Raw genomic sequence first — 27,989 nt, 5'->3', positions numbered from 1 at the left:
TCTGTCCAAAATAAGCTTTTCATTAGTCAAATAGGTGCAGCTGGACGGAACAACAGTTTATTTTGAAAGACATCTAAAGCAAAGGAGCTCAGAGCATCGAATGGTTCAACTTAAGGTAAACGAGTGACATAAAATAATCCGCGCTACAGAGTTTGATAAAAATGAGCTTCCAATTGCACGAGGACACTCACAGATCAACATGAACAAATTTAAAACATACCGTCTAACCCTAACCCAAGTAATTATATTAGATTCAAACAATTCTATCATGATCTCTGGTTACTGACAGAAAACTGAAGGCAGTTCCAAAAGAACAAATTCTACAGGAAATGACTCGTGAGTTTTGGACTCACTGTTGCAAATCAGGACTTTAAAAAGAAAAACAAGTAACAGCTTTGATGAAATAGAAAAGTGTAAGAATAAGATATAAATATATTAGCATTAGACATCTGTAATTGTACTTCACAAAATTCACCAATCACAGATTATTTTTGGGATGTAACCCCCTTGATAAATTAGGGAACACAGTTTTTAATTTTTATTGTCTATTTCCTTTGTTTTCATTGCTGACAAAATGCCTTCACCCTGTAAAGACAACTACATCAAAGAACTGAAGGGGAAAAAAAATAAAAATCACATTTTTTGGAATCAAGATGTTTCTTAAACCCTATTTTACTATCTTATTTTTTGTGTGAGATAAAGATATTCCGGGCTGATAAATTTGTCAATTTTTGCACCCAATAATAATTAGTTTATGATGTAAAAATACTGACATAAGTGTTTAGGGGAAAAAAGCACCCTATTTACCCACTATCTCAAACTTGAACCACACATGATGTAACTGTGTTATGCAGAATGAATTGTCAACAAATTTCTGCATTATTTTAATCCAACAACTAAGCTACTGGTAGTGATTTAAAAAATGATTAGCAATAGATGAGTTTTTCTTCTCACCATCAAGTTTAGAAAATTAGGAAAAACATTTTTTCCCCAAAAGTACTTTTGAGATTCCGTGGAAGCAGCGATTTCAAAATGACCAAGCAAAGGCCTTCTACTGCCTCTGGTGGAATGATGATGAACTACAGGATAGAAAACATGAACCAAAATATAAACAATGGATCTTTAAGGAAAGTTTGGATGCTACAAATGACATTAGGGTCTCAGATATGCAAGTATCAAATATGATACAAATGGTTGTAAAGAGTTAAATAAATCGATCAAAGTTAGCATTTTAGCCCGGTGGGAAAATTTTGCTAAAACAAAACAAAGACGATTTCTTGTCATTCTTACAAATTAATCATTCCATTATTTGCATTAATGGAAACATTGATAAGGTGTGTTTTTTAGAGCTTGAACTTGTCATTTATTGAGGTGAGCTCCTACAGGTAATCTGACACTGATATTATTGTCAAAGCTCGGACAGAATACAAAGTTTTTCTGTTCTCATGTGTGTGAGACAGTGAGAGGGAGAGCGGAGGGCTGCCGGCAGTGAAGCAGGGCGTTATGCGGTCCAAAAAGTAGGTCAAATTGGCTACCACTAAAAAACAGCCCCTTCATTCATGCTCAATGTCTGAGACGCACTGCGCATCTCAACACCGGTGAGCCTCGTCTTTGAAGCGTGACTTCGCAGTCAGCAGGGGCACACACACGTTCGTATCGTCACACTTCGGCCTGGCCCCTCGCCACCCGTCACTCCACTCAGCTGCTTTTCCCCACCCCACAGACTGCAGCAAGGAGCCAAGCAGACTGACCAGACTGCCCTCTGGCTCACAGAAATGTCATTCTGAGAGGTTTCTAGGCATCTCTTTGTTGCCAATTTGAACAAAGAGTTTGCAAGTTTGCAAACTTTCATGTCATTTTAAAAGTTTAAAGCTGCAGTGGCGCTTTGGAGTTTGGGAATTATAAATGAGTGAAAACTACCATAAAGCAACAATGTAAATATTATTACTAAAATGCCGCAATACAGTTTTAACACCAATAATTATTAATGATTATCTGGTTGATTTTTTTACTGTATCTAAATATTCTACATCTGTGTATAAAGTATAGAGAAGGATGCTGCCTTAACCATTTGAAAAGCGCAGCTTAGGATTTCAACATGCTTCATCATGTTCTGTCTGTTCACGCTTTTGTTGTTTCTGTCATTTGGTCATCATCTGCTTCCATCTCCTTCTGCGGTTTAGAGTGAGAAGTGCCGTTCTAATCTGCAGCCGGCAGTTATTAATGGATCACATATATTTATCAGACGAACATAGAACCAATGGTTGCCATGGAAACTGCATCCGCAGCGCCCCAGAAAGGAGGGTGAGCCAGGGAGGAGGGGTGGTGAGGAGGAGGAGGAGGAGAGGTGGAATGTGAAGTGAAAAACAAGAGGGGGAGGGGGAGGAGCTGCAGTGGAGAGGGTGATGGAAAGAAAGAAGAAAATGGAGGGAAGGAGGAGAGAAAGGCCACTTTTTTTTTTATCAGTGAGAAATATTTGATTCAGCAGAAAAGGTGACCTTGAAGAGGAAGACAGAGACCAATCCTCTCTGTCTGCTTTCCTTATCACTTCTTTTTTGCCTCCCTCCCTCTTGTCCTCCTTTTGTCACTATTATTGAAGATGTTAGTGCCACCTCCAGCTAAAAGAAAAAATGCAATTTGGCACATTTATTGAGCAGCAAATTATATTCTTAAATTAATAAAAGGGAGGAGAGTATTTTTAGCTTCCAACTAAAGATTAAGGCAAATCTGGAATTCACTTCCATTGATTCAACACTAAATCTCGGTCAGGATTTCAAACCCATCACTTAATGTCGTTCTGTCAGGCTGTCAGGATTGTGTGTTGAGCTTCAATCATCTCACTAATTCTTGGCTTTGTAACAGAAAAAAAAACATTGTCAGAAGGACAGAGCCACAGATCTGCAGTTCTGGAGGAACACAGCAGAAGGACTGACACTTGGCAGTTTTTATGCTCTGACAAATAACTGGATTTCAAATGGGGCTTTAATAAATGTCAGCAATATTTATCATATGCAAATAGGTTTAAAAAGTATATGTAAAAAGTATTGATGTAATATAGGAATCTGCAGTCTTTATTCCTATAGGAAAAACAGCAGATTTATCATAGCTTTCATTCATTTTAAGAATGGGAGATTGCTGTCATATACAAATACCTACAATGATTACTAGAAAGTTAGCCCTTTAGTCCATCTCATGTCTCCAGCGGGTCCAAAATGCTGCAGCGCAAGGTGGGCCACATAACACCACTTGTTCCTTTTATTTCAGTTTACATCTTTAAACAATCTTGCAGCTTCAGGTCAATGCATCCGCTTCCCCTGGAGATATCAAGATCCACAAAGAAGCTCAGAGGAGAACAAGCTTTTTCACTCTGAGCTGTGAAATACTTTAGCACAGAAGAAGCTGTTGTAATGTCAATTATATGTATCGGAAACATATTTATCTCTTTGTTTAATCTTTTAAACATTGTTTGAGTGTTTGAGCTTTTAATGTATAGCACCTTATTTGACTGGTCATGTTAAGGCAACATTTAAAAATGAGTTAAAAATAACAAAGTATTATCTAATAATAAAAGAAAAGGGCATGCAAGTTTTAAAGTGCAGTGGAGATAGATTTTCTGAATGAATGACTGCCCCATGGCTGCTCATTTACATTATGGGTGGTATTTTTTATTTTTATTTTTTTTTTACAAAAGAAATGCTCTTAGGAAGGATAGTTCAAGATAAACTGCAAATAGAAAATTTACAGCAGGCTATAAGCAGAGGATCAAAAACTATTTAGATCAATTAGAATATGACGCGGCTCAGCAGGTCACAAGGAAAATCCTCTGATCTGATGTCTGGCTGACCGATCAATGCATTTCTACATCAAACTCTAGATCAGAATTACTGCAACAATAGGATCAGTTTTATATAGTTTACAGGTATTTTCTTCTGTCTAATCCTCCCCTCCCTCCACATAAACTCTACTTCTCTGTCCTCTAATCTGGGGCTCATAACAAGCTGTGCTTCAGTGCCACATGCTGACAGCAGGGAGGGTAAATGTTGATGTCTTCTGGGAGGGCGAACCCTCGGACAGATGACTGAAAGGCTGCTCATCGCTGCTGACTCACACTGGCCAGGGAGGGAAGTGGAAAAATAGTTATGAGAGAAATAATTGACAGAAGGTTATAAGGTTAGAGAGGAGCAAAAAATTAATAAAAGGGAAGATGCAGTTCTGCTGAACTGTTGGTCTTTGAATTTCTCCTGAACACAGATACCCTTAAATTTTTCCTGTAAAGTTTTATTTGATCCTAAATTAAACAAGGTTATTTTCACTTAATACACGACCAAATTATGATAAAAATGATTGCTAAATGTAGTAAAAATTTACAAAAAAGAATCATCCCATTTAAAAAATTGACATTTTTGTTTCATCTTAAAAAAAACTTTTTGTAAAATTCTGCAAGTTAAATATTTTAAATAGAATATTTGAATTTTTTCATTTATAGTCTCAATGCAATAATCCTGAAATAATTAGCTTTTTGCATTTCATTTTTTGCATTTGTGCCAGTTCTGTTTTTAGAGAAAAACAGTCCATTTTGGTTATTAAAATGTTTTTAACGCTTCAGAACAGCAGACAATAATCTGAACATAAACACTCTGAAAAAAGAGATGCTGCTGTTGTATCTAACTTTTCACACTTCACAGAATGACATCAGGGCTGCAGGAATGAACCAGAGTTGTTTGTCGTACAGAAATCTTCTATTAAGCTGTGAATGGCACATGCAGCACAACACTACAAAGCTGTGTGATTTTGAACAGCACAGTCAGATGCAGAGCTCACCTGTCAAAACATTCCACATCTGCTGCTTTAAGAAAGAGTGACACTTTTGAACGCTGACTTTTCAAACTTTCAGCTTTCCCCCAGTAAGAACCAAGAGCTAAAAGGGTATTTCTGTAAGTGGCTGTCTGCAGGAAGAAAGCCATAGGACAAAGAGGAGTGAGCTTAAGTCTTTGGAAATCCTTAGTGGGCTTGGTTGTTTATCTTCGCAGCATCAGATAAAGGATAATGAAGCCTTAAAAGGAAACCCCTCAATCTTAATCAGCGTTTTACAGGTCTTTGATTGGATTCCTTAATGATGTGAAACTGTTTTTCTAGTTGCCTCAGGTGACAATGAGCCACGTCAAAACAAGCAATCAAAACAAAACCAATAGTCCACGTTTTCAAATCTGTTACAGAAAAAAAGATGCTTGTGATTCTCAAATGGCAAAGTCATTTTCTATCTTTGATGCAAAAATTTCAGTAACCATGCAGTAAAGTGGGCTTTCGTTATTTTAAAACAACTTTTAAGGTCACTGTGTGAGCATCAATACTGTTTAAGGCAACGCTTCCAGGATAAAAGTCAGTTAATTAAAAATGCTACGATGTTCAAGGTAAATGGAAACGCTTAAAAGATCCACTCTGATGAAGAGAGTATTTTTGGTGTTTTTAACACATTCTTGTGCCGTTTTTCTCATGATGGAGGACATATACATAAAGAAAATTAAGATTCAAGGTTGTATTTATGACGTAAGAAATATGTTGGGCTCACCCCAAGCTCCCTGCTCCGCTTTATTCTTTTGATGCATCCACTTGCCGACCACTGGTTTTATATACGTCTTCGTTTACCTTATCTGGCTCCAAACCGTATGGCTGAATAGCATCAATACTTTCCGCCCTTTTTGTTGCACGCTAATGTTAGCTTGGGGTAGAGAGTGTAACCAGAGTGGGAGGGAGTGTGAACAGAGAGCTCTCAGAAGTGAGGAGGGAAGGAGGGGCGGGGTTACTCGTCAGTGGCAAATTTCTAAACAACTAGTGTGGCAACGACAGATTGTTTGATTTTGGCTAAAAACTGCTTAATCATGATTAAAAGTCTACTAAGAAAATAGATCAAAAGATGATCGGAGTGGGATTCCAATCAAGAGAAACTCTAAATTTAGGGATCAGAGTCAAATCCCATCTGGGAATTGCATTAGCATCCTTACACTAAGGTAAAAAAGCTTTTGTAAGTATTTGTTTTAAGTGAAAATAAAGAGTGCAACAAAGGAGCAGTGGCTGTAGGTGGAAATGATAAAAAGAAATCAGTGTCTTGGATTAAGGAACGATTTATTCAAAGTTCTGACCTTAATCCTCGAGAAATGTAGTTGAAATCCTGGGAGTGAGCGTTTCATTTAAAGAATCAAACACTTCTAAGCACTGAAGCTTTTCTGTTTGGAGAAAATACAAGTGCCTCCAAGCTATTGTGAAGAATAGACAGCAGAAGTGTTGAAATGTGATTATTGCTACACCAAAAGCAGCAGCACTATTATTACTAATATTTTGCTTTGAAAAGGTGTATTGGAATAAAAAAAAAAACATTTTCTCTGCATTATGGGTAGTTCAATGCCACCTTCTAGAACTTGATGTCACTTTAAATTTTGCTGCTGAAGAATATAGTCGCACTTTGCATTAGTTTAACAGTATTCGTTCACTAAAACAAAATAAGCTTGTATATGCAGTAAAGTCTTGAGGTTCATGTGTGACATGTGCACGGTGGGGGGTTCTAATCCCCATGATGCAGGAACGTTTGCTTCTGAGTCAGTCAACAGACATGAACACACTAGAGAAAGAAAGGAGAAATGAGTTGGCTGCATCTCATCTAAATATAGGACTGAGCAGCGGCACAGCCTTAAATATTTCATCTCCTTCTCCTCGGAAAGGAGGAAGCGGGAGAACCAGGAGGGAAGACGAGCTTTATGGGAGACTGAGGCGAGTACAAAGGGAATATAATCAAAAAAAAGAAGGAGGGGGAGACGAAAATGAGGAAGGGGGAGGAGGGACCAAGGGAATCTAATTCCGATTCCATTTTTATGCAAAACAAGAAAGAACTATTTCTGGATTTCTCCAGACAATGGTGCGTCAAAATTGAGAAGAGAGTGATCCTCTTTTGAGTGTGCTGCAGAAATCTGAGTCACTCCAGTTTCTGCAACTGAAGTTTAAAATCTCATGTGTTTCCAATACATAAATGCATTTCAGATTTATGTCAGATAGTTAACTATGAACAGTAGATGAAATCACTGAGAATAGAATTTTAGATGGTGGATTATTCCCAGGAGCAGCTAGTTTGGCCTCCCTGTCACTAAGAGGAGGATAAAGAGGAGCTAACCTGCTGCTGCTGCACGCTGTCCCTCTCTGCCTGCTGCCTTTGTGCAAAGCTCAGCACGCTGAAGGACAAATAAAGGATAAAAGCACGTCTGTGGTGAACTATAACAGCAGACGGGGAGGATATATCCTCAGGGTGATTTTAACCCTTTAAATACCACATCATCATTTTATTGTTTCAATCATCTACAAGAAAAGTTCATTTCACTACAAATAAAGGCAGAGAGATGGGTTTATACTGGTACTTTTAGTTCTGGATTTATGAAACATTAGAAAAACATTTAGTTGGATTTGGTTTATCCTTTGTAGGATAAAATGAACACATTTATGACAAAAATGTGTCCAAACACTGATCTTAAACTAATATTCATTCTTTCTTTTTTGTTTCAAAAATGTCATCTTTTAATTGCTTCACAACTTGCAACTCAAATAAGATTTGTTGGAGGCTCTTTTCCAGGTCAGTGAAGACTGAAACACAAACTGATGTCTTTCCACATGTCAACGAGCCCTGAGCTGAAGCAGTGTTTCGCAGTGATGGATGAGTCTGACTGTGAAGCACATGGAGGGTCATTACAACAGGCCCATAGGAGGCCTCGCTCAGGCAGACACCTACAGAGAAAAAGGCTCTTTAATAAGATGAGATACCATCACAGAATGACAATGATGGACCGGCTCACTCTCAGTCATGGGAAAAGCTACTGGGACAACCCCCACAAAGACTGTTGAACATCAGCCAACTTTTATGGCGGATTCATTCAATCGAGAACATAATCTACCATAGGAAAATTATGATCACAGCAGGACAGGTGCAATTGGTAAACTCTTAAGCCAGTCTTTACAAGGTGACTTTGATTGCTCCTTGTAAGCCATTTTCTCTGTCTGCAGGACATAAGGAGCTTTAAGACTTTTTTTTGACTTCCACAGACGCTTTAAGTCCACAGATGTAGAGATTTGTAAAAATGTTAAATATAAATGTAAAAAAGTCATATAACCCAAATCAACTAACATAACAAAAAAAAACCACTTCTCGTTTCTTTTAGTGACATTACAACTACGAAGGTCAAATGGAAAAACAAAAGTGTTCTAAAAATTCATGATAGGACAAAGATGTGGTTGTAATATTGAAGGTAAACTATCTATCTATCTCTATATATATATATAAACTTCAAATGATGTACAGTGTTCCCTTGTTTATTTTGGGAGTTCCGTTCTAGAAAAAAAACAAACCTGCAAAAATAGAAATCCGGTAATTAGGCTTATTTATCTTTTACAATAATTATCAATGTTTTAAGGATGTAAAACCCCTCACTACACTCTTTATACACTTTTCTCAGACAGACATGAACTTTCTTTTTTACTTTTCTCTCTTCTCCTCTCTCAAAGTTCAAACATTCATAGAGTATTAGAAATAAAACAAAAGGTGTATTTGCAATTGAAGATTTTTATATATATATATATATATATATATATATATATATATATATATATATATATATATATATATGTGTGTGTGTGTGGGTGTGGGTTTGTGTGTGTGTTTTAGCTGTGTGATTGTTGGAAATCCACTTTTGACTGAGCTTTAGAAGAGATGATAAAAAAAAAACAATTTTAAAAATTCTAAACCTCCCTCTTAGATGTCTGGTTTTGCCTGTATATTTCTAGCCTAATGTCTTTTAAATGTCTTTTAATATCAATCAAACCACACAGGAAAGATATGCAGCAGTGCTGTTTTTTCTTATCTCACCAAGGTGGCATTTCAACACATTCAACACAAGTTAGATAAAATCTCACCGGGCTTACAGGTCAAATTTACAGGATATAAAAAGGAGAGGGTGGAAATACTATGAGGTGCCGTGTAGGACATAATTCAGAATTAGCATTCACAAACACATATGAAATCTCTCACACACACTAGTGAAATGCTTGTATACATACAACTGAAAATGTATTCATTCACATACACATGTGAAATCTCTCACATACACATGTGAAATCTCTCGCATACACATGTGAAAATGCTCTTACACACACTACTGAAAATGCTCTCACATACACTACTGAAAATGCTCTCACATACACTACTGAAAATGCTCTCACACACACTACTGAAAATGCTCTCACATACACTACTGAAAATGCTCTCACATACACTACTGAAAATGCTCTCACATACACTACTGAAAATGCTCTCACATACACATGTGAAAATGCTCTTACATACACTACTGAAAATCCTCTCACATACCCATGTGAAAATCCTCTCACATACACATGTGAAAATGCTCTCACATACACATGTGAAAATCCTCTCACATACACATGTGAAAATCCTCTCACATACACATGTGAAAATGCTCTCACATACACATGTGAAAATCCTCTCACATACACATGTGAAAATGCTCTCACATACACATGTGAAAATCCTCTCACATACACATGTGAAAATCCTCTCACATACACATGTGAAAATGCTCTCACATACACTATCCAAAATGCTCTCACATACACTACTGAAATTTTCGACAGAAACGGAAGGCATTTCAGTAGAAACGGAAGTTGGCTGATTATCGCGAGATAATCATTCGTCTGAATCATTCGAAAATGGCAGCCGGTTGCGCAAGGAAAACCACCTAAACGTGTAAGTATATTAAAAAATATCCAGTATCTGTTGTAAAATATATTTGTAAATACTTAAGATGATGTGTTTAATATGTTATATTCCTCAATCAACAACCTAGATTGTTTTGAAGCTCATCAATTTCAGTAATGCTAAAGCTAACGCTAACGCGAATTAGCGCCGAAGGCTAAAAACAAACGCTAGATATTACATCAAAAAGCAGTGACTTCTAACCGTAGTCACAAGTTATTAACACATGTTTTAAATTTGTTCATATATGTAGGGACAGACGAGGATGAGGAAAATCCGATCCATTTGCGGATGGAGAAAGATAGCCTGTTTGTTTTCAAGCTAGCTCGTGCCAGATGGGTAGAGACATATGATCAGATTTGACTTCATTTTAATAAACGGTTAATCGTTGTCGTACTGGGTTAAAGGTTTATGTTAAAGACCCAGAAGAGAGAGGAGGAAAGGGCTAGAAGGGAGGAACAGCGACAGGAGAGTCTGTTAAGTTTACTTGAGTTGAAATTATTGTTCTAAATGTAATGCAGCCATTGTTTTTCCAATTTGTTTAATAAATGTATGAACAAAAATGAATAATTTACATGTATTATTTAAATCTGAGCTATTTTTATCAATCTTAAAAGGATTTTCATATAAATATCAGATGTACATATTTAGAATTTCGTTTTATATGTTAATATTTATTTTTATACATGTTAACAATAATCCTGGTCTTCTAGAGTCATGTGTGTCACAGTTGGAGCTGAAAGGAAAGCAAAGATTTGTCCTTGCAGACGGACGTGACTCTGCTCGTCCTGCATGTTCCTGCTGTGGCTCAACATCTGTGGCTAAGCAGTCGCCTTTGCTGATGCACAGAATGTGCAGAATTGAACTGCAGGCAATGATTTTCATTGCAAAGGTTGGTTTTACTTCCAGTGCCCCCAGAAATATTGCTCTCCTCCTCATCTTTATCATGCCAAATGCTCTCTTCACAACAGAGCGTGTTCTGGAGTGGTTCTGGTTGTAACTGCCTCAATGGCATTCCTCATGGGTTCCCTGTAGGGTGTCAGCAGCATGATGGGATGTGCAATGCAGGGATACCCACCATCACCCAAAAGGATCCTTCAGGTGGGTTTGTTTGATTTACATAAATTGGGCTTTTACGTAGAACCCGTGAATCATGGATTGATCCTGGATTCCCAACAAAAATATCTATAAATTTGGCATTAGAGTCACATACAGCATGCATTTTAATGGAATAAAAAAGCTTCCTGTTAAAATAACAAGCTGCATTTTCTTTTAGGGCCTTTATTCTTATGTGGCAGCCATCAATGCTCCTTGTGACCCTTTGGAAGGAGAAAGACCAAGCGAGCTGCTAAAATCCAGAGGCGACTTATGGTAGTTCATTCCCACTGGGAAGCTGGGTGACCCTGCTCATCAGCTGGAGGATGCGGTCTGCCGTCCTGTGGACAACATCGCTCACGGTGGACCGTGTCATGTCAAAGACTCTGGCTACCACACTGTAAGATGTGCCACACGCCAGCCAGAAAAGAAACACCAGGACGTCAGTCTCCTGTGACCCCCCAGAGTGTGAGGAACCCGAAGCTGATGCTTCAGGACCATCGACCCAGATGCTCGATGGTCCTGCGGGTCAACCGAAAATCCAGTCTTGTGTCGGACTGACCGTCAGCGTAAAGGGCCAGGACAGACACCTTTGTGTTGGTAAAGCAGTAGAGACGTGGAAGACCCTGGAAAATGCAACATTAATTATTTCATTGAGGAAATTAAATCACATTTTTTTAATGTTTCTATTTATTTTGATGTCTTACATTTTAGATTATGAAGTATTTATTAATTCTGGAAAATCTCGTGGTTTTTATTTGGCTGGGTTTTTGGATTTTCATTTAAACTTTTAAAAATGAAAGTTTTTGTTTTGTTTTTGTTTAAAACAAGTGATATGGTTTGACTCTGAATAAAAAATTCTAAACTTTGAACTCACAAGTGTTTCATGTAATTGGACTACACAACTCACTTGAAAAAGAATGTTAAACTCTTACCCAGCAGACTGTGTAACCTTGAGCATGATTAGTAACAAAGTTTAAGTTAAAGTTTAAGTTTAACTAAAAAAAAAGCTTTAAGTTTAACTCACAAGTTATTCTGTCTGGTCAGGGCATCCAGAGGAAATCTTCTGAGATGTCTGCTTGTCCTTGCCGTCCTGTGATGCTGCATATCTGCTCGTTTTCAGTTTGATCTCACGAAAAACGGTTGAATTATTGCCAGGAACACGGACAGATTCATTTTCAAAGCCATTTTCAGTAAGGTGTAAGAAAACTACAGAAAAAAATGCCTCCTTGCAAGAGCCCGTTAATCGTTCAGCGGCACAAAAACAAAATAAATATTGGCATGAAAAAATAACTCGGGGGTTTATTTATGAACAAATACATTAAATCAACACCAAAGTGTTTGTAATTTAATTATTTATAAATCAGTCACGTTTTCCATGATCAGAACACAGCAGATTCATAAATAGTCTTTGTAAAATGTTCATATTTATTATGTTTTTACTCTGACAAATAAGTGTCATTCTCCGCGTTAAATAGGAGTAGTTCGCCTCCAGACCAGGTGGTGGCGGTAATGCGCCACTTTGTTTCCGTGTCAAGCGCGTTATGAACAACACCCAAAAGAAAAAAGTACTGAGCACGGGTGTCTGAATTGCTTTTAAATTCAGAGAACTATATGTAGTTCTGCACTATATAGGGTTTTAGTAGTTAGGGATCAGGGCAGGAATTCGGACACAGGTTCATTTCCACTGAAATGCCTTCAGTCGACCAACTTCGTTTCTAACAATAAAGTAACAAAAAAAAACGTTTCTACTGAAATGCCTTCCGTTTCTATTGAAATTTTCACATGTGTATGTGAGAGCATATTGGATAGTGTGTGTGAGAGCATTTTCACATGTGTATGTGAGAGCATTTTCAGTAGTGTGTGTGAGAGCATTTCACATGTGTATGTGAGAGCATTTTCAGTAGTGTGTGTGAGAGCATTTTCAGTAGTGTGTGTGAGAGCATTTCACATGTGTATGTGAAAGCATTTTCAGTAGTGTGTGTGAGAGCATTTCACATGTGTATGTGAGAGATTTCACATGTGTATGTGAATGAATACATTTTCAGTTGTATGTATACAAGCATTTCACTAGTGTGTGTGAGAGATTTCACATGTGTTTATGAATGCTAATTCTGAATAATGTCCTACACGGCACCTCATAAAATACCACTGCCTTCGCGTATTTTGGCCGTGTGTGAAATCAAAGCTAATGAGTTAAATCAGATGCTCTGGGTTGAAGTTGGGACAAAAGGTCAGGTTTTTGAAAGGACTACACTGATGTGACCTGAAACTGAAAGGTCAGCTGTAACTCAGAAATTCTGACTTCCAGACTTTTCACCCAACATTTTAAAAGCACATAATCTGAAAAATCTTTAAAAAACTAATACTGACTATTATGTAAAATTATAAAAAAACTTGGACTACATTTGCTTTTACTTTGCTTAGTTTTGGTTAGAAATATAAAAAAGAAAAATGTGTCAGTTACTGTTAATTTTAGCTGAAATTCTGCACCTGTTAATAAAAAAACATCAAGATCAACATTTCCCAAAGATTATTTGGAGGTGTATCCAATTTTTTTTGAAAATGCCATTATTATGGCCCACAGCAGCAGTCACTGACTACAAGGACCACATTTTTATTTTGTCTTTTTCCAGCAGCGGATGTTAAATGAAGCTGAGCTGGCAACATCGTGGCAGTTTTGTTCTTAGAGCAGCAGTCCAAACCAGGACAGTGTCCTCAATCTGCCCCAGTCTCATATTGACTAAACTACAGTCTCAACATGATTTTGTCCTAATTCAATTGGGAAGTTACCTCAAAATGTTATCAGTTTAAATAGATCATGCAATCATGCTGCAAATCGACTTAAAAAACGGTTTAAATGGGGACAATATGCTTGATGTTAGAGTGTTTGTCACTGCACACCACACGGAGGATCTGAAGCTGTCTTCACCTCGGGTGACCCAGAGTATTTTTCTTATGAGTCTACCTGTACCAACAACCAACATCTCCCCATTCTCCTCAAGTCTACCTCTTGAAGTGGCTGAGCAGAGTGCCCACCAATTCCCCGATGCGGCTCTCGTTGGCTGGCACCATGCCCTGCAGGCACACCACCAGGTCGCGGCTGTCCTTGGTGTGGAACACCACCAGCTGGTCTTTGCCTGGAGACACGCTCACCCCAGTCACCTGGAGTGCACAGAGGAGACAGTCAGATGTGCACACATGACAAAAAAATGAGCATGTGCAAAGATAAAATGTAAAGAAGCACACACTTTGTTTTCATTTCGACACCAAATAAACCAAAATCCGAGCTCTGTAATACAGCGTTTTTCAACCTTTTCTGAGCCACGGCACACTTTAGCCTTAAAAAAAATCCCGCGGCACACCAGTATCCAAAAAAAAGGAGAAACTCATAGTCTGCATTGATATACAGCCCCTCCACAATCTCACATGCATTTTTGAGATAATTGTTACAGAAAAAGCTGGAAACTGCAGCTGTTTTTTTCTAAAAGATGCAATAAAAGTTAAGTTAGAAGATTTAAAAACAGTATGATGTGTGTTCGTTGGTTTCAAGACGTTTAACAACAGATCTCATTATGCGCTGTCACTCTCACAACCCAATGCATCATGGGAGATGTAGTGCATAAAACGGCCGAAGATCGCTTTTCGGAGCTTCATTGTTTTGTTCACTTGTTCCACGGTCTGATACCGGATTCTGTGGAAAGCTACACCGCTAAAGACGAGCTTTAGCTGGTATTTTTGTTAGAACTGAGCGACTTTACGAGCTAAATCGGGACAAGGAAGTGAAGACTTTAAGCACTTCTGATTGGTCAGACTGATGACATGTGATTAAGCCCCTCAAGAATGATTGGTGGAGACAGTCAAAGGGACGGGACTTTTCCCAAATACAGCCGAAGGTGCAGCTGAATCGCGTCATTCTTATTAAAATGTCTTTAATAAAATAAAATAAACGCAAAGAAAAAGTATTTTACGATCTTTTATATTCCTAACTCCTCAGTGTTTTATCAGGGCCTGTTTGGATGAACACAGAGCTGAATCCTGGAGATGGGAAAGGTTTTTGATCAGTTAATGAGGGCAATTTCCCACGGCACACTTGACCATCTCCCACGGCACAGTAGTGTGCCGCGGCACACTGGTTGAAAAACACTGCTGTAATACAATGATATCAATTTGTTAAATCATTAAGCCCCCTCTAAGTTATGTATTTATTTACAAAAAGTATTTACAGTGTCAGAAATCAGAGCTCTGTCTCCCACTCTGGTCACCAGCAGGAGCCATTTACAGAGTTCTAACCAAACTTCACCTCCCAGCAACCCCAGCGCATAGTTCCTGGATGCTGCACACCTCACTCTCATTCACCCAATCAACCACAGCATACTTAAGCACTGTACTGAGCCTCACTCAGTGCAAAGTATTGTTTGTGTCATTCTCCCTTCATTACCAAGCGCTGTATCTGGTGCTGATTTTCTGTTTCCTGACCCTGTTTGCCTGGATCCTGACTACCCTGTCTCTTCTCGGGCATATCCAAATCTGATCATCTGATTTCCTGACCCTGTTTCGTCTCTGACTCTGTTTGCCTGCCGCCTGCCCTGACTCTTGTCTGGATCCTGACTATTCCTGTTGTTTCTTTGATGCACCCATGCTCTTGACTGACCCCTGCTTGCCTAACCCTGATTTAGTTTTGTGGACTTTTAGCTGAGCTAATAAACCTGCTGCAATTGGAAACAGCCATCTGCCTGTTCTTGTGAAATATAGCATATTTCCCATTTATTTAAAAACCCACAAATGATCATACTTGATATCTCAGACAAAAATGAGAAAAATGTATTACTTTTTTAACGAAAAAGTTTAAAAATACCAACTTCAGTACATGAATTTATAAAAAAGGAATTCACAACCAAAGTCGTTTTGAGTGCTGCACCAAAATTCATAATCTCAACATTTTTTAGATTGCCATAATCCCATTTATCACAAAGATTCTAGACCCTTGAAATGAAGTTTATTCCAATTGATCCCATGAGGATAGATAGTCTTTACTCATCATAAATTACTGCATTATCATAAAAATGAAAACCTTAAACACTACCTGGTGGACATGTGTTTAGACGTTACATTCAACATGAACATACTGTAAATTCACGCTACATCTCTGAGACAGTCCTCCCCACTGGCCGGGGGTGCATGTGTGTTATGCATTTACTACAGAATTAAAACTTCTAACACATCTCCCAAGAAAATCAAAACCTAACAAAAAAACCTTCCTATCCATAATCCGATCCCCTGCTAAAGGTCTGATTGACTTACATTCACATTTTTACTAAAAAGGTCAACTTTTCTTAACTCACAAGATGCCATTTCCAATAAGACTTTGCAAACCCACTATAGCAATTTCCACATTCAAAATTATAATGCTACTGTTCCCCACGCTGAGCAAACAATTTTCAACTGATAATTGAAACAATTTGCAAGCATCCAAACTAACCTCTCTACTAGTTAACCCCTTACATTAGCCAGGTCAGCATTAACCTGACATCTGCATATCTCATCTCATCTTCTACACCCACCAATTCCTGTTGGGGGTCATGAAGGGGCACAGCCCAGCCCAGCTACTGTTCGGTGAGGGCAGGGTTTACCCTGGTCTGATCGCCAGTTCAACTTAGGGTCACACAGGGACAACCACACTCACATTCACACCTAGGGGGCAATTTAGAATCATCAATTGATGCATGACATGTTTTTGATTTGTGGGAGGAAGCCATGAAACAAAAATACAGTCACCTTTTTGTTTTCAATTTGAAGAACATGTATCTTTATGGAAATGTGGTATTCTTCCTAAATTTTGAGTTTGTGGGAAGAAACGAACAAACTTTGACCTTTGAGGATTTAAAAAAAAAGAGCAAAGTGTTTCATTATGACATTGAAAATTGTACTTTTGACAGATTTAATGTAAAATTTATCATTTTCAATTGTAAAGGACAGAACTTGCTTTTCAAGTGCTTACATAAAAAATGATAAGGATAAGCAGAAGTCCTTTAGAACAGCTTTAGATTTTAAGTCTTTCTTATCTTCTCTCATGTCTCTTGTAAGGCCATATTTTCGTTTGTCACTGACATCACCCACTTGATCCTTTCTCTTCCTTAGTAATTAGATAAAAATGAAATGTGAGGAACAGGCACTTTGGACAAAACAGTTTGACATCTAATGTGATGATCTGTAAGAAGAGCCTTGTTTGATGCGTTCCCCACCAGAAGAGCCCCACAGACACCCTTCATCTTCCTGTGGCTTAGTTAATCACCAGAAAACATGCATTTACATTTATATCAACAGCCTAACTGACTGAAACAAATTTGTACCCTGATGAACTGGGTGGCAGCATTTCCAACATTTCTTTTTTTTTTTTTGGTTCCAATTCACAAATTCTGCATGATTTGAAAGATCTGCTGGAGGCATCTTTGTGTTCATCAATCTGTCACAAATCTGTCACAGCTTTCAGTGCAGTTGTAATGTTAGGTCTTATCTACAGGCTTCATTAGCTCTGATAACTACAGGCTTTCCTCACAGTGACTGTGAGATTGTTCTTACGTAACAATCAAACTGCATGTGGTGATTCCAGTGAAATGTTGGCTTCATGTTGGATCTTCTCCACATCTATGAGCATAAAGGCCTATCTGATGAGGAGCACAGTGAAGAACCATCTTTTTTTTCTGTTATACATGAGAGGCAGGTCACTATGCTGATGTGACAACCTGTGTGTTAATGTTGTGTTAACCATTTTGATACAAAAACACTGACAATTGGCTAGCCCAAACTTAGTCATGGTGTTCCTCAAGTTCTGGACTTGAATCCCTTCTGTTTACAGACAACATTACAGTTGGTGATGCCCACATTTTTTTTAACAATAAAGTTCTAGGAGACTGTCTCTTTGGTAAGAGATCCCATTTCTGCTCTTTTCACTAGTCTTTCTTCTCAAAATGAATACACTTTTTTTTATTCATACACAGACAGCAGCAGATTTTTTTAATTTTTAGACCCTTATAGAAATCTTTAGGGAGACTCTTCTCCCAGACTGCAGGCTTGTCAGGCTTTACTCAAGTGAAACTAGCTTCCAACAAGGGTAAAAAAATGTGGGGTAAAAAAACAAAACAAAGACAAACACTTGTCACCCGTATTTATACGTTTTTATGATTTACCTAAATTTAAGATCAAGTTGCGTTTAGCCTTTTTTTTCTAATCAGCAGCCACTAAAAAAACTTTTTTCCAGCTCTTTTCCGTATACAGGTGTTGTTTTTGCTCAAGATACCTCACAAAACAATTGCTTACCATCCAATTTTAATGTTTAACCTTCTTTTTAAGCTTTTCTTAGAGTCTGTGAGGTAATTTCCCCTATAATCAATACATTCTATTCCATTCCATCTGTTCTAAAACATTTGTTTATGGGCCTAAAATATAACACGCAATGTGTTAGAAGATTTACAACTTTAAATTTCTCATCCCTGGAGGAATAAGAAACCATAAAATTGTTAAATTATTTAAATCATTTTTTCTAGTAAGCAAGAAGTTTGTTATTTTTTCAGTTGGTTCATCAGTTGCAGGGATCCTGAATGAAACTTTTCACGGCCATTTGAGTTCAACTGTACCATCAGAACAAAACTGTTTGATTGCAGCATAATTTTCAAATAAAAATAGGAAAGAAAATCCTGCAGAATGTCTACAAAATGTAACAAGCCAGGCTTTTTTCATGTTGGGAGTTCTGATCAAAGGCCATAAACTAAAGAGATTTCTTCTCATTTAACCTCCATTAATAATGTAACACATTCCAGCGGTAAAGAGAAGGGAAACACAAAGGCAGTGAAAGGGGGCTCTGTTGTTAACCAATTCTGATTTAATGGGGAACGATGTGCAGCAACATGGCCCTCATGCAGTGAGGCAGCAAGTCGTGTGTTTGGATACAAAGAAGCCAGACCGCTGCATCTTATTCTACAGTGAATGCGTTTCTTTATGTAAATGATGCCCAACTGCTGCTCAGAAATGTGTTAAATACTTTCTTTAAGCCACTTGTTTAGAAGTACTCATTTACATGATTTTATGTCTGCAGTTGTAGGTTTTAGTTGAAAATTGTAAAATTATTATTTGATGAACGAGCAAAAAAAAGGAAAGACTGCATAAAGAAAAAGAAGGGAAAGCTTAAAGGGTACAGAAAGGAAAAACGTCTAAACGGAAGACACATTTTTGCTCTTTTTTAAACACCATGAGACATCAGCTGATCTGCCCTGCTGCTTTGTATCCATGACAACACTACCTTAGGGGAAGTTGGCATGACAACAATGGGAAGATGGAAGCGGCAGCAGAGAGAGGAGAAAAAGGGAAAGTCGGTATTCGATGGAGATCTGAGATTGGAGTAGGAAAAAAAAAGAAGCCTAAAAAAGTTAGGAAAGTTGTGAAAAAAATAAATAAAAACAATGTACTTAATTCAAAAGGCAGCTATTATTTGGATAATTCAAATAAAATACGAAAATGTAGAGATCCAAAGTTTATTGCACTAGAATTAATTGGCATGTAAATCTTTCAGGAGGCAGTTTTAGGCTCCACACAACTTCACAGCCCATCTAGCAGCCTGTTTATTCTCTTTAAGTTGTCCTGCAGGAGCAGCACTGCAGGCAGTACAGGGGATGCTGTGCCGTTAGCATATCGGCGCTCATCAGCAATGAGGTAACTGCTTTCCCCTAGGTTTGACCTCCTCTGATCAATATTTTCATGTCACGCTGCTTTGGCTCTAAGCCTACAGCTTTATTCCAGCTCGCCCACCTTCCACCCACGTCTGCACTTTTTCAGCCTGACCAATCCACCTACCTCTGTAGGGACATAATCATCCTCAGTGTGTGCAGTAACAAAGGATTGCAAAGAGAACATGCAGAGGCAGTTTTTAGGAAATCCAAATATAAAAATCTTTATAAATATTTTTAGGAAAAAAACAAAACTTTAAATGAGCCCTGATTCTGGCTTTGTGACCCCCCCCCCCCCCCCCCTTTCTATAAGACAAAAAAAAAATCTATTTTCCTCACTTGACAAACTTGTTTAAAGACACACTAGACTGCTAGCAGTGATAGAATTTTGTGAAGTCACAGATCCAGATTAGAGGAGAACAAGCCTCCTCCCATCGCAGTCCAAATCCATTTCCGGGATAAAAGCAAGCTGCATTTTCAAAGCCACCTGCTCATTTGAAATGATGGACGGTGTGGGTGGAGTGGAGTCACTCGATTCCCAAATGCACCGAACGAGAGGTATTGAGTCATGGTGGAAACAGATGCTCTCGTCTAGTTTACGGAAAAAGAAATCTGATTAAAATGACTTTAAAAACAGTCTAATGTTAGAGACATTCATTGCACTTGAGGTTTAGACGTACAGTAACAGAAAATACTAGTGCACAAAACAAATTCATGCATTTTAAAAGGACTAAAACAAAGGGATCTTTATGGCGTCAGCAGTTTTTTTACACTTTCAAAATCTTTAAAATCACAATAATTTCAGTGAATCAATAAAATTGTGAATAAATAAAGAAAATCTTGCTAATGATGCAAAAATGCCTAAGTAGATAATAAGCACATGTGATATTGATGTTTCAGGAATGGTGAGCCAATGCTTTTTGTCTAAAAAAAAATATATCCTTCAATAGGGAGCACATACAATATGTTCATACTTTGTAACTAGCTGGTTTGTCCAGTCTTTGCTGTGGCTTTAGACATCTGATTACATAGGGTTTAGCCACAGATTTTGTTGTTAAGGTTAAATACATTTCTGGACAACATTTTCTTTTTATTAATGTGTTTTTTCCCAAAAAGCCTAAATGGTAATTTGGTAAACCAGGAAAAAGAACGAGATTTGGACTCTCAAGAGCACAAGTAGGATCAAGACTGATCAATGACTGAAGGTGCAATGCAGACAAAATGCTTTTTGAGACCTTATCTGGATGGGAAAATATTCTGCCTCATTAAAAAGACTGCTGAATAAACATTATTAGTATTTGTGTTTGAAATTGAAATTCAATTTGCAGCACATTTCAGGACTGGCTCACAGCTCACAATTTATACTAAAATAAATTGAAAATGCAAAGGGGGCAAAATCCACATTTACCTTTTAGGCCTGATCATCGCTGCTACATACAGAAGGTGGCGCTGTTTGCTCTGCAAGCTGCACTATGTCCCAAATAGACTACCATATTTTACGGCTCAAAAGGTGATCTTAGAATTTCTCAAAAACGGACAGTGCACATTGTAACCCAGTGCACCCTATGAATTCTGGATGCGTTTACTGACCTGGAACCAATTTTCTGTGGAACACGCCACTTAAAAATCTGTCAAAAATATTTTTGTTTGATTTTGGTAAACTTTGAAGCCCCACTGCTTGATGAATTGTTGGAGTCTTATTGATAGTGTAGTCAGGAGCATGGAGTGAGACATAAATGATGCGCTTTAACGTGAACTAAAACAGTGAGTGTTGTTCAGTGATGACGCTTATTGTGAATAGTTCGAATCATCCATGGTGTTTCTCTCTCTCTGCAAAGGCTGATTATTGCAGATTAAAGGGCCGACATGAAAAACAACAGTTTGTCAGAAAAACTTCCGTTAACATCTCTGACCAATTGAATCGGTTAGTTCAAAAGGGGCCCAAGTCCACAATTTTTCAAAATACAGATATCATATGTTCTATGGTTTCAAGGGAAAAGCTATCCGATTATGTGCAAAAAAGTCCCAAGTCCGTTGTAATGTATTGACTATGCTTGACATTAAAAAGGCATTAAGTGCAATGTTCCTGGACTTGGGCATTTCTTGCATGGGTTTTGCTTTATCCCATAGATGGCAGCACTAGTTATCCAATTTGGCAGCACCCCTGTTTAATTCAAGAAGGGCCCAAGTCCAGAGACTTTAGTTTGCTAATCCTCTGAAATGATAAAAGGGAGGTGCTTCATATTATAGCATTTGTAAGCCATGAACTGGTGCTAAATCTGGGTAAAGTATTAATCATTTGGTGTGGCCACGCTTTAAGCTATGCAATTCAAATCATTTCCTCGAAAACTAAACCTCTTGGACTTGGGCCCCTTTTGAACTAACCAATTCAATTGCCTGCCTTTTGGTTTCTCTAGGTTTTCTGGGTAGTGTAGTCACACACCAACATCTGACAGTTTTGTTCCCCTTAATCAACTCTATCATTTGGTGCACTTAAGGGTCTGAAAATACCATATGACCAACCAAATCACCAACATGCAACTATTTTAGTTTAGTTCAGGAGATTAATTTTAGCTTCAGACCCGACTGACCTTTGTTTTGATGTTTTTAAGTATTTTGCAGAGATCCAAAAGGCCTCACATTAGATGCTTCAACTATGTAGCATTCCTCTACATTTTACATCATCCCCTGTCGCATCTCTAAACTTTACTGTTCTTGGATTAAAGGTGATATGATGACGTTCTGAAAAACAGAACAACAGTGACCACAGCAACCAAATCAAGCATACTTTTTGGGTCAAATGTACTCCGATTTAGAGTGAATGGCATCCTTTGAGTGGGCCTTTAATATCATCTATACATGAGAGGAACAAAAATATCAAATATTCTCCAACGGAAGGTCAACTGTTGGTCCTCCATGGCGAGGTTGAACAGTCGTGCTGTAGCAGCGAACTGTCAGGGTGAAGCTGCACTGATGGCATTACTTTGCCAAGTTTGAGCACCGTCTCTTACTGCAGAACAGGTACAATGCAGCAGTCTAAATAATAAAACACCTTTAGCTCAAACTCCTGGCCTTGCTGTCATCCTCTGTCTCCACTTCTAGTACATTTCCAAATGTTCTGTTTAGAGCACTTGGTGTCCTCCTTCCAACAGTCTGTCCTGTCATTTTGTCAGAACAAGCGCTGCGCTGTCTTGTCACAGTCGTCACAGCACAGCAGCTTCACTGACTGACAGCCTCTGAGGTAAATGTTCCAGAATACGTTTTCCCCACTGTGGCACAAAAACCACACAAAATAAAAAGAACCAGACAATGAAACAAAGGAAATTCTCAAAATTATTCTTTTTTTTTGTCTAGTAATCCTCTGATTCAGTTTGAGAGGCATATGACATGACTCTTTCAGATGTGTAAGAACTCGAATCTAAAATGCTCTTTGATAACTGAACTCCAGCCTCCTGCAGAACCAACATTTGTCTGTAATCTCAGTCCCGTATTTAAAAAATGAAACTGCTTTGGAGTCTCGGCCCATCAGCCGGATTGTTTAATTTCTATTCAGTGTCATCTGCTGATCATGTTTCCTACTTATACTGTACATTAATGACTGTGCCCAATGGTGTCAACCTGACCTGACGTCACACAACAACGTATAGTTTACACAAACAAGTACAGGTCGAACTTACTGATCAGCATTTCTTAAAATGCAACATAAACTCTGCGAAAAGGACTGGAGTCGCTGTGAAACATTTCCACCAAAGGGAAATGTTTCACAAGGGAAAGGCTGCCTTGTGATGAAGATGGAGATGACATCAGTGTTAAGAGCAGGTGTGCCACCTGTATGTAAAAAACCAAAAAAACATACTATTTAGTACTGTAAAGTGTTTTTCTTTTCCCAAACAGAGAAGTACAGGAAAGCAGGGATATGCTGCACAAAGCCAGAATTGTTGAGGTGTGAGCATAAATAGCAGAGTCAGGAGGTTTGGAGGGGAAAGTGGATCACTGATCAGTGAAAAAAAAACCTCAGAAACATTAACGTAAGTGCCGCTGATTTTAGTTGGATAGAAGGGAAAGAACGGGAGCACAAAGAAGCCATTTGCCATGGAAATGGCCTATGCTGTGTACATGATGCAGCATTAATGGCACCATCACAGCATGAATGTGAATTAAAACCAACCAATGGCAGAGCTGACTAACATCTTTGCGCACTGACATGCCGCCTGGAGGATTACAGACACGAATGTCACCTCTAACACAGCTTTAACAGCTCTGTCAACTTAAGCTTTTGGTTATGAAATCCCAGATTGAATGATATGCAGAAATAGGGAAAAACCTAATTGCCAACTGAATTAGAACCAACCAAAAAATTGATCTCCATGAGAGAAGAGGGCACTCAGTTCTGTCCCACACAGAGAAGCTTGACTTTTCTCTCCATCACAGGTGTTTTCTCAGTCATTTATACCACCACACACATGACTCAACATAAATAAACAACAGACAGCTGGAAACATTACAAGCAGTCCACGCAGGCAGCTTCTGGTTCACGAGTGCGACTGCAGTGTGTGTGCTCACCAGCAGCTCAGAAAGTCAGGCACCAGAAACAACAGATCCAACCAGATTCAAGCAACTGCATTGTTATGAAACATGTACAGAACAGACCAAAGCACACCTTCTCATTCAAATGAATGGGAAGGTGTGTCCAAACTTTTGCTCTGTACTGTAAATATGCACCAGTTGTGCAGAAGGAAATAATTATTGGTTGTTGTCTAACACTGTTGTCAAGACAACTTGTCATCTGGTAAAAACCTCAGAGGAGCAGGATGACTCAGCAAAGATTATGATCAATTTGAGCTTTTTTTTTTTAGTTTGTTTTACATTAAATAATTCAGAATTCTTTATTCAGAAAGACAGAACACCTTCTATTTAAGACCTTAGCCCAACATTTCTATACTTTTATGTAAATCCCTTTAATGGTACACTTAAATGCATGTTCTCCAATAATACTTTGTATTATCCAGTAAAACAAAAATCTCTTACTTACAGATTAGATTTGAGTCATTAAATATTTGTGACTTTCTGGGTAGTGTAGTCACACACCTCATCTGACTGTTGTTCTGCTTAATGAGCCCTATAATTCAGTGAATTTAACAGTCTGAAAAATACTAAATTTAAAAATACTAGCAGATTGTCTGAGTTTATGGTCTGCAGGACTCAGACTAACATGATGCAACATTATAAGAAACCCTCCCATGTTGCATTAACAGAACATATTGTGGGGAAGAGGCCGTCTGCTTAAAATACTCTCCTTTTTTCGATGTTTAATTCATTCCATGATATAAATGTATGAACTGTGGACAGAAGAAAAAGCTAATTCGGCTTCAGTGACAGCTTTGTTATAGTTTAGAGGGCTCGAGGGATGAATAAAAAGAGAATTTAAGCTTGTATTTCCTACTATGTGCTCACACCAATAAAAAACACATCAGATTTCTCCTGTGTGTACATGAACCTTCACTGATTCTTTGGTATTTGTCACATCCCTTTTTCTAAATATTCGCTTATTTTATCTCTAACACTGATTAGTTTAATGAGCTCTTTGTGTGAGAAATAATGGCATACATTGTAGAGGGGGATGCTCTTCATGGGTTTGTACTGCTTCAGGGGGTCCATCTTGTACAGGTGGCGGTCGGTGATGAGCACAGCCCGGTTCTCCGTCTTGTGGAAACGGTTGATCTAGAAAACGCAAAGCCCCTCCATTAGCCAGGCCTTTCAGAGATGGCGCAAGGTTGGTTCAGGAGGACAAAGTCTTCACCTTTCGCACGTTGCAGGAAAACAGGACTCTCATGAATTTGTCTTTCCTCTGCAGCTCGCTAGAAACCAGTGTGAATGATGAAGCCGTGTCAGGACTATCCCGCTTCTGTCGAGGAAAAAACACCAGCAAACAGTTCAGATTGGATGAAGCAACTACTGATGCACTAATATAAAGAAGCCCAAAATTAAAAGTGTTTAATTGTGGTTGTAAAATAAATGTTGCCCTTTTTTTCTCTTCATCTGCTTATGACAGTCTAATGAAACCAAGCTCAACATGCATGTTATTTTTGTTTCACATTATATTGCATTTTTAGTCCTTTTTTTCTTCTACATGCAGATCACAATATATTGCAGAAAATGCAAGAGAAAAACTTACAAAATACATGATTTTTCTGTTTTCTTAGCTGTTATTAATCAGATTACAAATTAATATATTAGAGTTACGTCAGGTCACAGAATCACCAAATACAAAGAAAACCTTTTTAAAAAAATCAGTAAAGGATAGGCCTGTTCTTTAGTCTCTAAAACGTTTTTTACAATTACTCCCTCCCAGTGTTCACAGATGTTATAATGTTTCTTTTTTTCTTCTTACGTTGTTCCTAAACCTGCAGACCTGATTTGCTGCCGTCTACAACTGCAGGGAATTTAGGGTGGTGACCTGATGGAAGACTCCAAAAATCTAAAAAGGTCTAATTAGCCATGGTCTAATCAAAGTATAAAGATAGTTAAACATATTCAGAACCTTCTTTTAATTGATTTTACTAAAAGATCATTTGTTTTCTCAGCTATTATTGTGTACTCCATCCCATTTTATCATCTTTGAAAAAAAGAATGTGTGTTTTAATGCAACAAAAATGTCCCATGCAAAAATAATAAAGCAACATTCATAAATGTGTGTAAAAATCTTCTAATAAACCTTTTTGCGTGTTTCTTCACAGCGTTGTGGAAAAACGTGTTCACTACAAACAGAAGCACTAAAACAGTGCCCTGAAGGTAATGGAGTACTACACATGTATTACTCAACACACCTTTGTGCAGAACACAAAGGTTTTTATCTTGTAGATCCAATTCTAGACAACGGTAGGAGTTTGTGATTCTTTACATCCAGTAGTTTTCATCACTTTTGAATCCAAAATGCTCACTAAAACATAATTTTATCTTCTCACGAAATCAGACACTTGAACAGTCAACCCACTAATCTGTTGCTTCCTGGCTTTTATTGCAGGTTTATGCCATTTTGATTAAAACAAACAAAAAAAATCACTAAAAAAGAAAATGTAAAGCTTTATGTGGATTTTGGTCAACAGTAGTGCTTTATTTTTCTTTACATCATTTGTTTCTTGTGTTCTCCAGCTTCATGCACTTACCAGATAGTTGCCTTCCCAGGCTCTTTGTAACCCCAGGTCAGCTCTTTGACCCTTCAAGGCCTCCAGGCTAGCTACCTTGGCCCTCACCTGCAGAGTCTCTTCTGGAGAGAGGCCTTTGATCAGGGTCCATGCCCACCACCTGAAGGAAAACATACACAAATGCAAGTGAAAAGAAAACCTAGAGCAAGAAAAGCAATCCTTTCACAATAAAGGAATGTGCACAGAGGCTGGATGCTGTGGTTGCAGCGCTGGGGTGGTGCAAAAGCACGGCAGAAGACCCCACCTCTGCATGATGCCCTTTCAATCACAACTCCTGACAGCCAACATAATTCTCCAGGAGGGCTATTTTCTCACTGTGCTCAGCCTCAAGGAGGAAAAAAAGCAAACAGACAATGGGATGAAAGACAGTGATGAGCCTTTGATGGAGGAGGAGGAAGAAGAAGAAAAAAAATAAAATCGATGCCTGTTGTGGGCCTGAGGCCAGAGGAAACATGTGTAAGTTGCTTCAAACGGACTCATCTGTGCAGTTTTGAGCTTTTGTGTTCAGAACCACTTTTGGTTCAGCTGAATTAGGAAAGCAATGGAAAACCATTTTACCTGAACAGCATTTACCCACCACATCTTCATTTGAGGATGCTATAGTTTGAATGTCATTATATTTAAAACATTGAAGTCTGCGAGAAAACCTACTTTAAAAACATGAAAAAGATCACTGAGAGAGGCAGTTTTAGGCAATGAGAGTTCAGAAATGAAGGGCTTTTGTGGGTGAGTACCTGTTGTAGATGTTCTTCAGTGCCTCTTCAAACTTGCGCAGGACTTTGGGTGGGGTGGGCCACTTCACACGTCTGCCATAGTCTTTCATGGTCCGCACGTTTCTAAAGCGACGGTTGACTTCGCGGATGTAAGACTTGACCTTGTAGCGTCGGTAGGCCTGCAGGATGGTATGCGCGGCGCGCATCCGCCGGTATCGCATTCGGGCGAGAGTCCCCCGCCACACCTGGACACAAAGGAACCACGGAATGAAAATAAGGATATTTCAAATCAAAGCTTCCTCAGCATGCATCCCGATGAAACTGTGCTACCCTCAGTGTGTCTCTAACATTTGAGTTACTGCCTTTAATGCAATCGTTCAAATAGTGTTTTAGAGAGGATATAATAAAACTGCATTGTGTTCTGCTTTCAGCAGCAGTATGACGC

General features: G+C 38.4%; 1 protein-coding gene and 1 long non-coding RNA gene across 2 annotated transcripts in view; one reads left to right on the top strand and one right to left on the bottom strand.

Annotated features, from left to right (window-relative positions):
- Positions 1-27,989, bottom strand: part of myo1d (myosin 1D) — a 98,220-nt gene that overhangs the window by 14,324 nt on the left and 55,907 nt on the right. The window contains exons 17-21 of the mRNA XM_011488384.4: positions 27,566-27,789; positions 26,793-26,931; positions 25,427-25,531; positions 25,234-25,347; positions 13,914-14,068 (exon numbers count right to left, since the gene is read on the bottom strand). Of these exons, the coding sequence (XP_011486686.1) occupies positions 13,914-14,068; positions 25,234-25,347; positions 25,427-25,531; positions 26,793-26,931; positions 27,566-27,789 (737 nt within the window). The remainder of the gene's footprint in view (positions 1-13,913; positions 14,069-25,233; positions 25,348-25,426; positions 25,532-26,792; positions 26,932-27,565; positions 27,790-27,989) is intronic.
- LOC144987976 (uncharacterized) lies at positions 10,773-11,775 on the top strand. Its single transcript, XR_013651661.1, has 2 exons — positions 10,773-10,909; positions 11,085-11,775. It is a non-coding gene; the product is annotated as an uncharacterized LOC144987976 (long non-coding RNA).

The sequence above is a fragment of the Oryzias latipes genome, chromosome 19 (assembly GCF_053564925.1).
Source record: "Oryzias latipes strain Hd-rR chromosome 19, Olatipes_Hd-rR_3.1".
Taxonomy (NCBI): domain Eukaryota; kingdom Metazoa; phylum Chordata; class Actinopteri; order Beloniformes; family Adrianichthyidae; genus Oryzias; species Oryzias latipes.
This window is presented reverse-complemented; position numbering and strand designations above follow the sequence as displayed.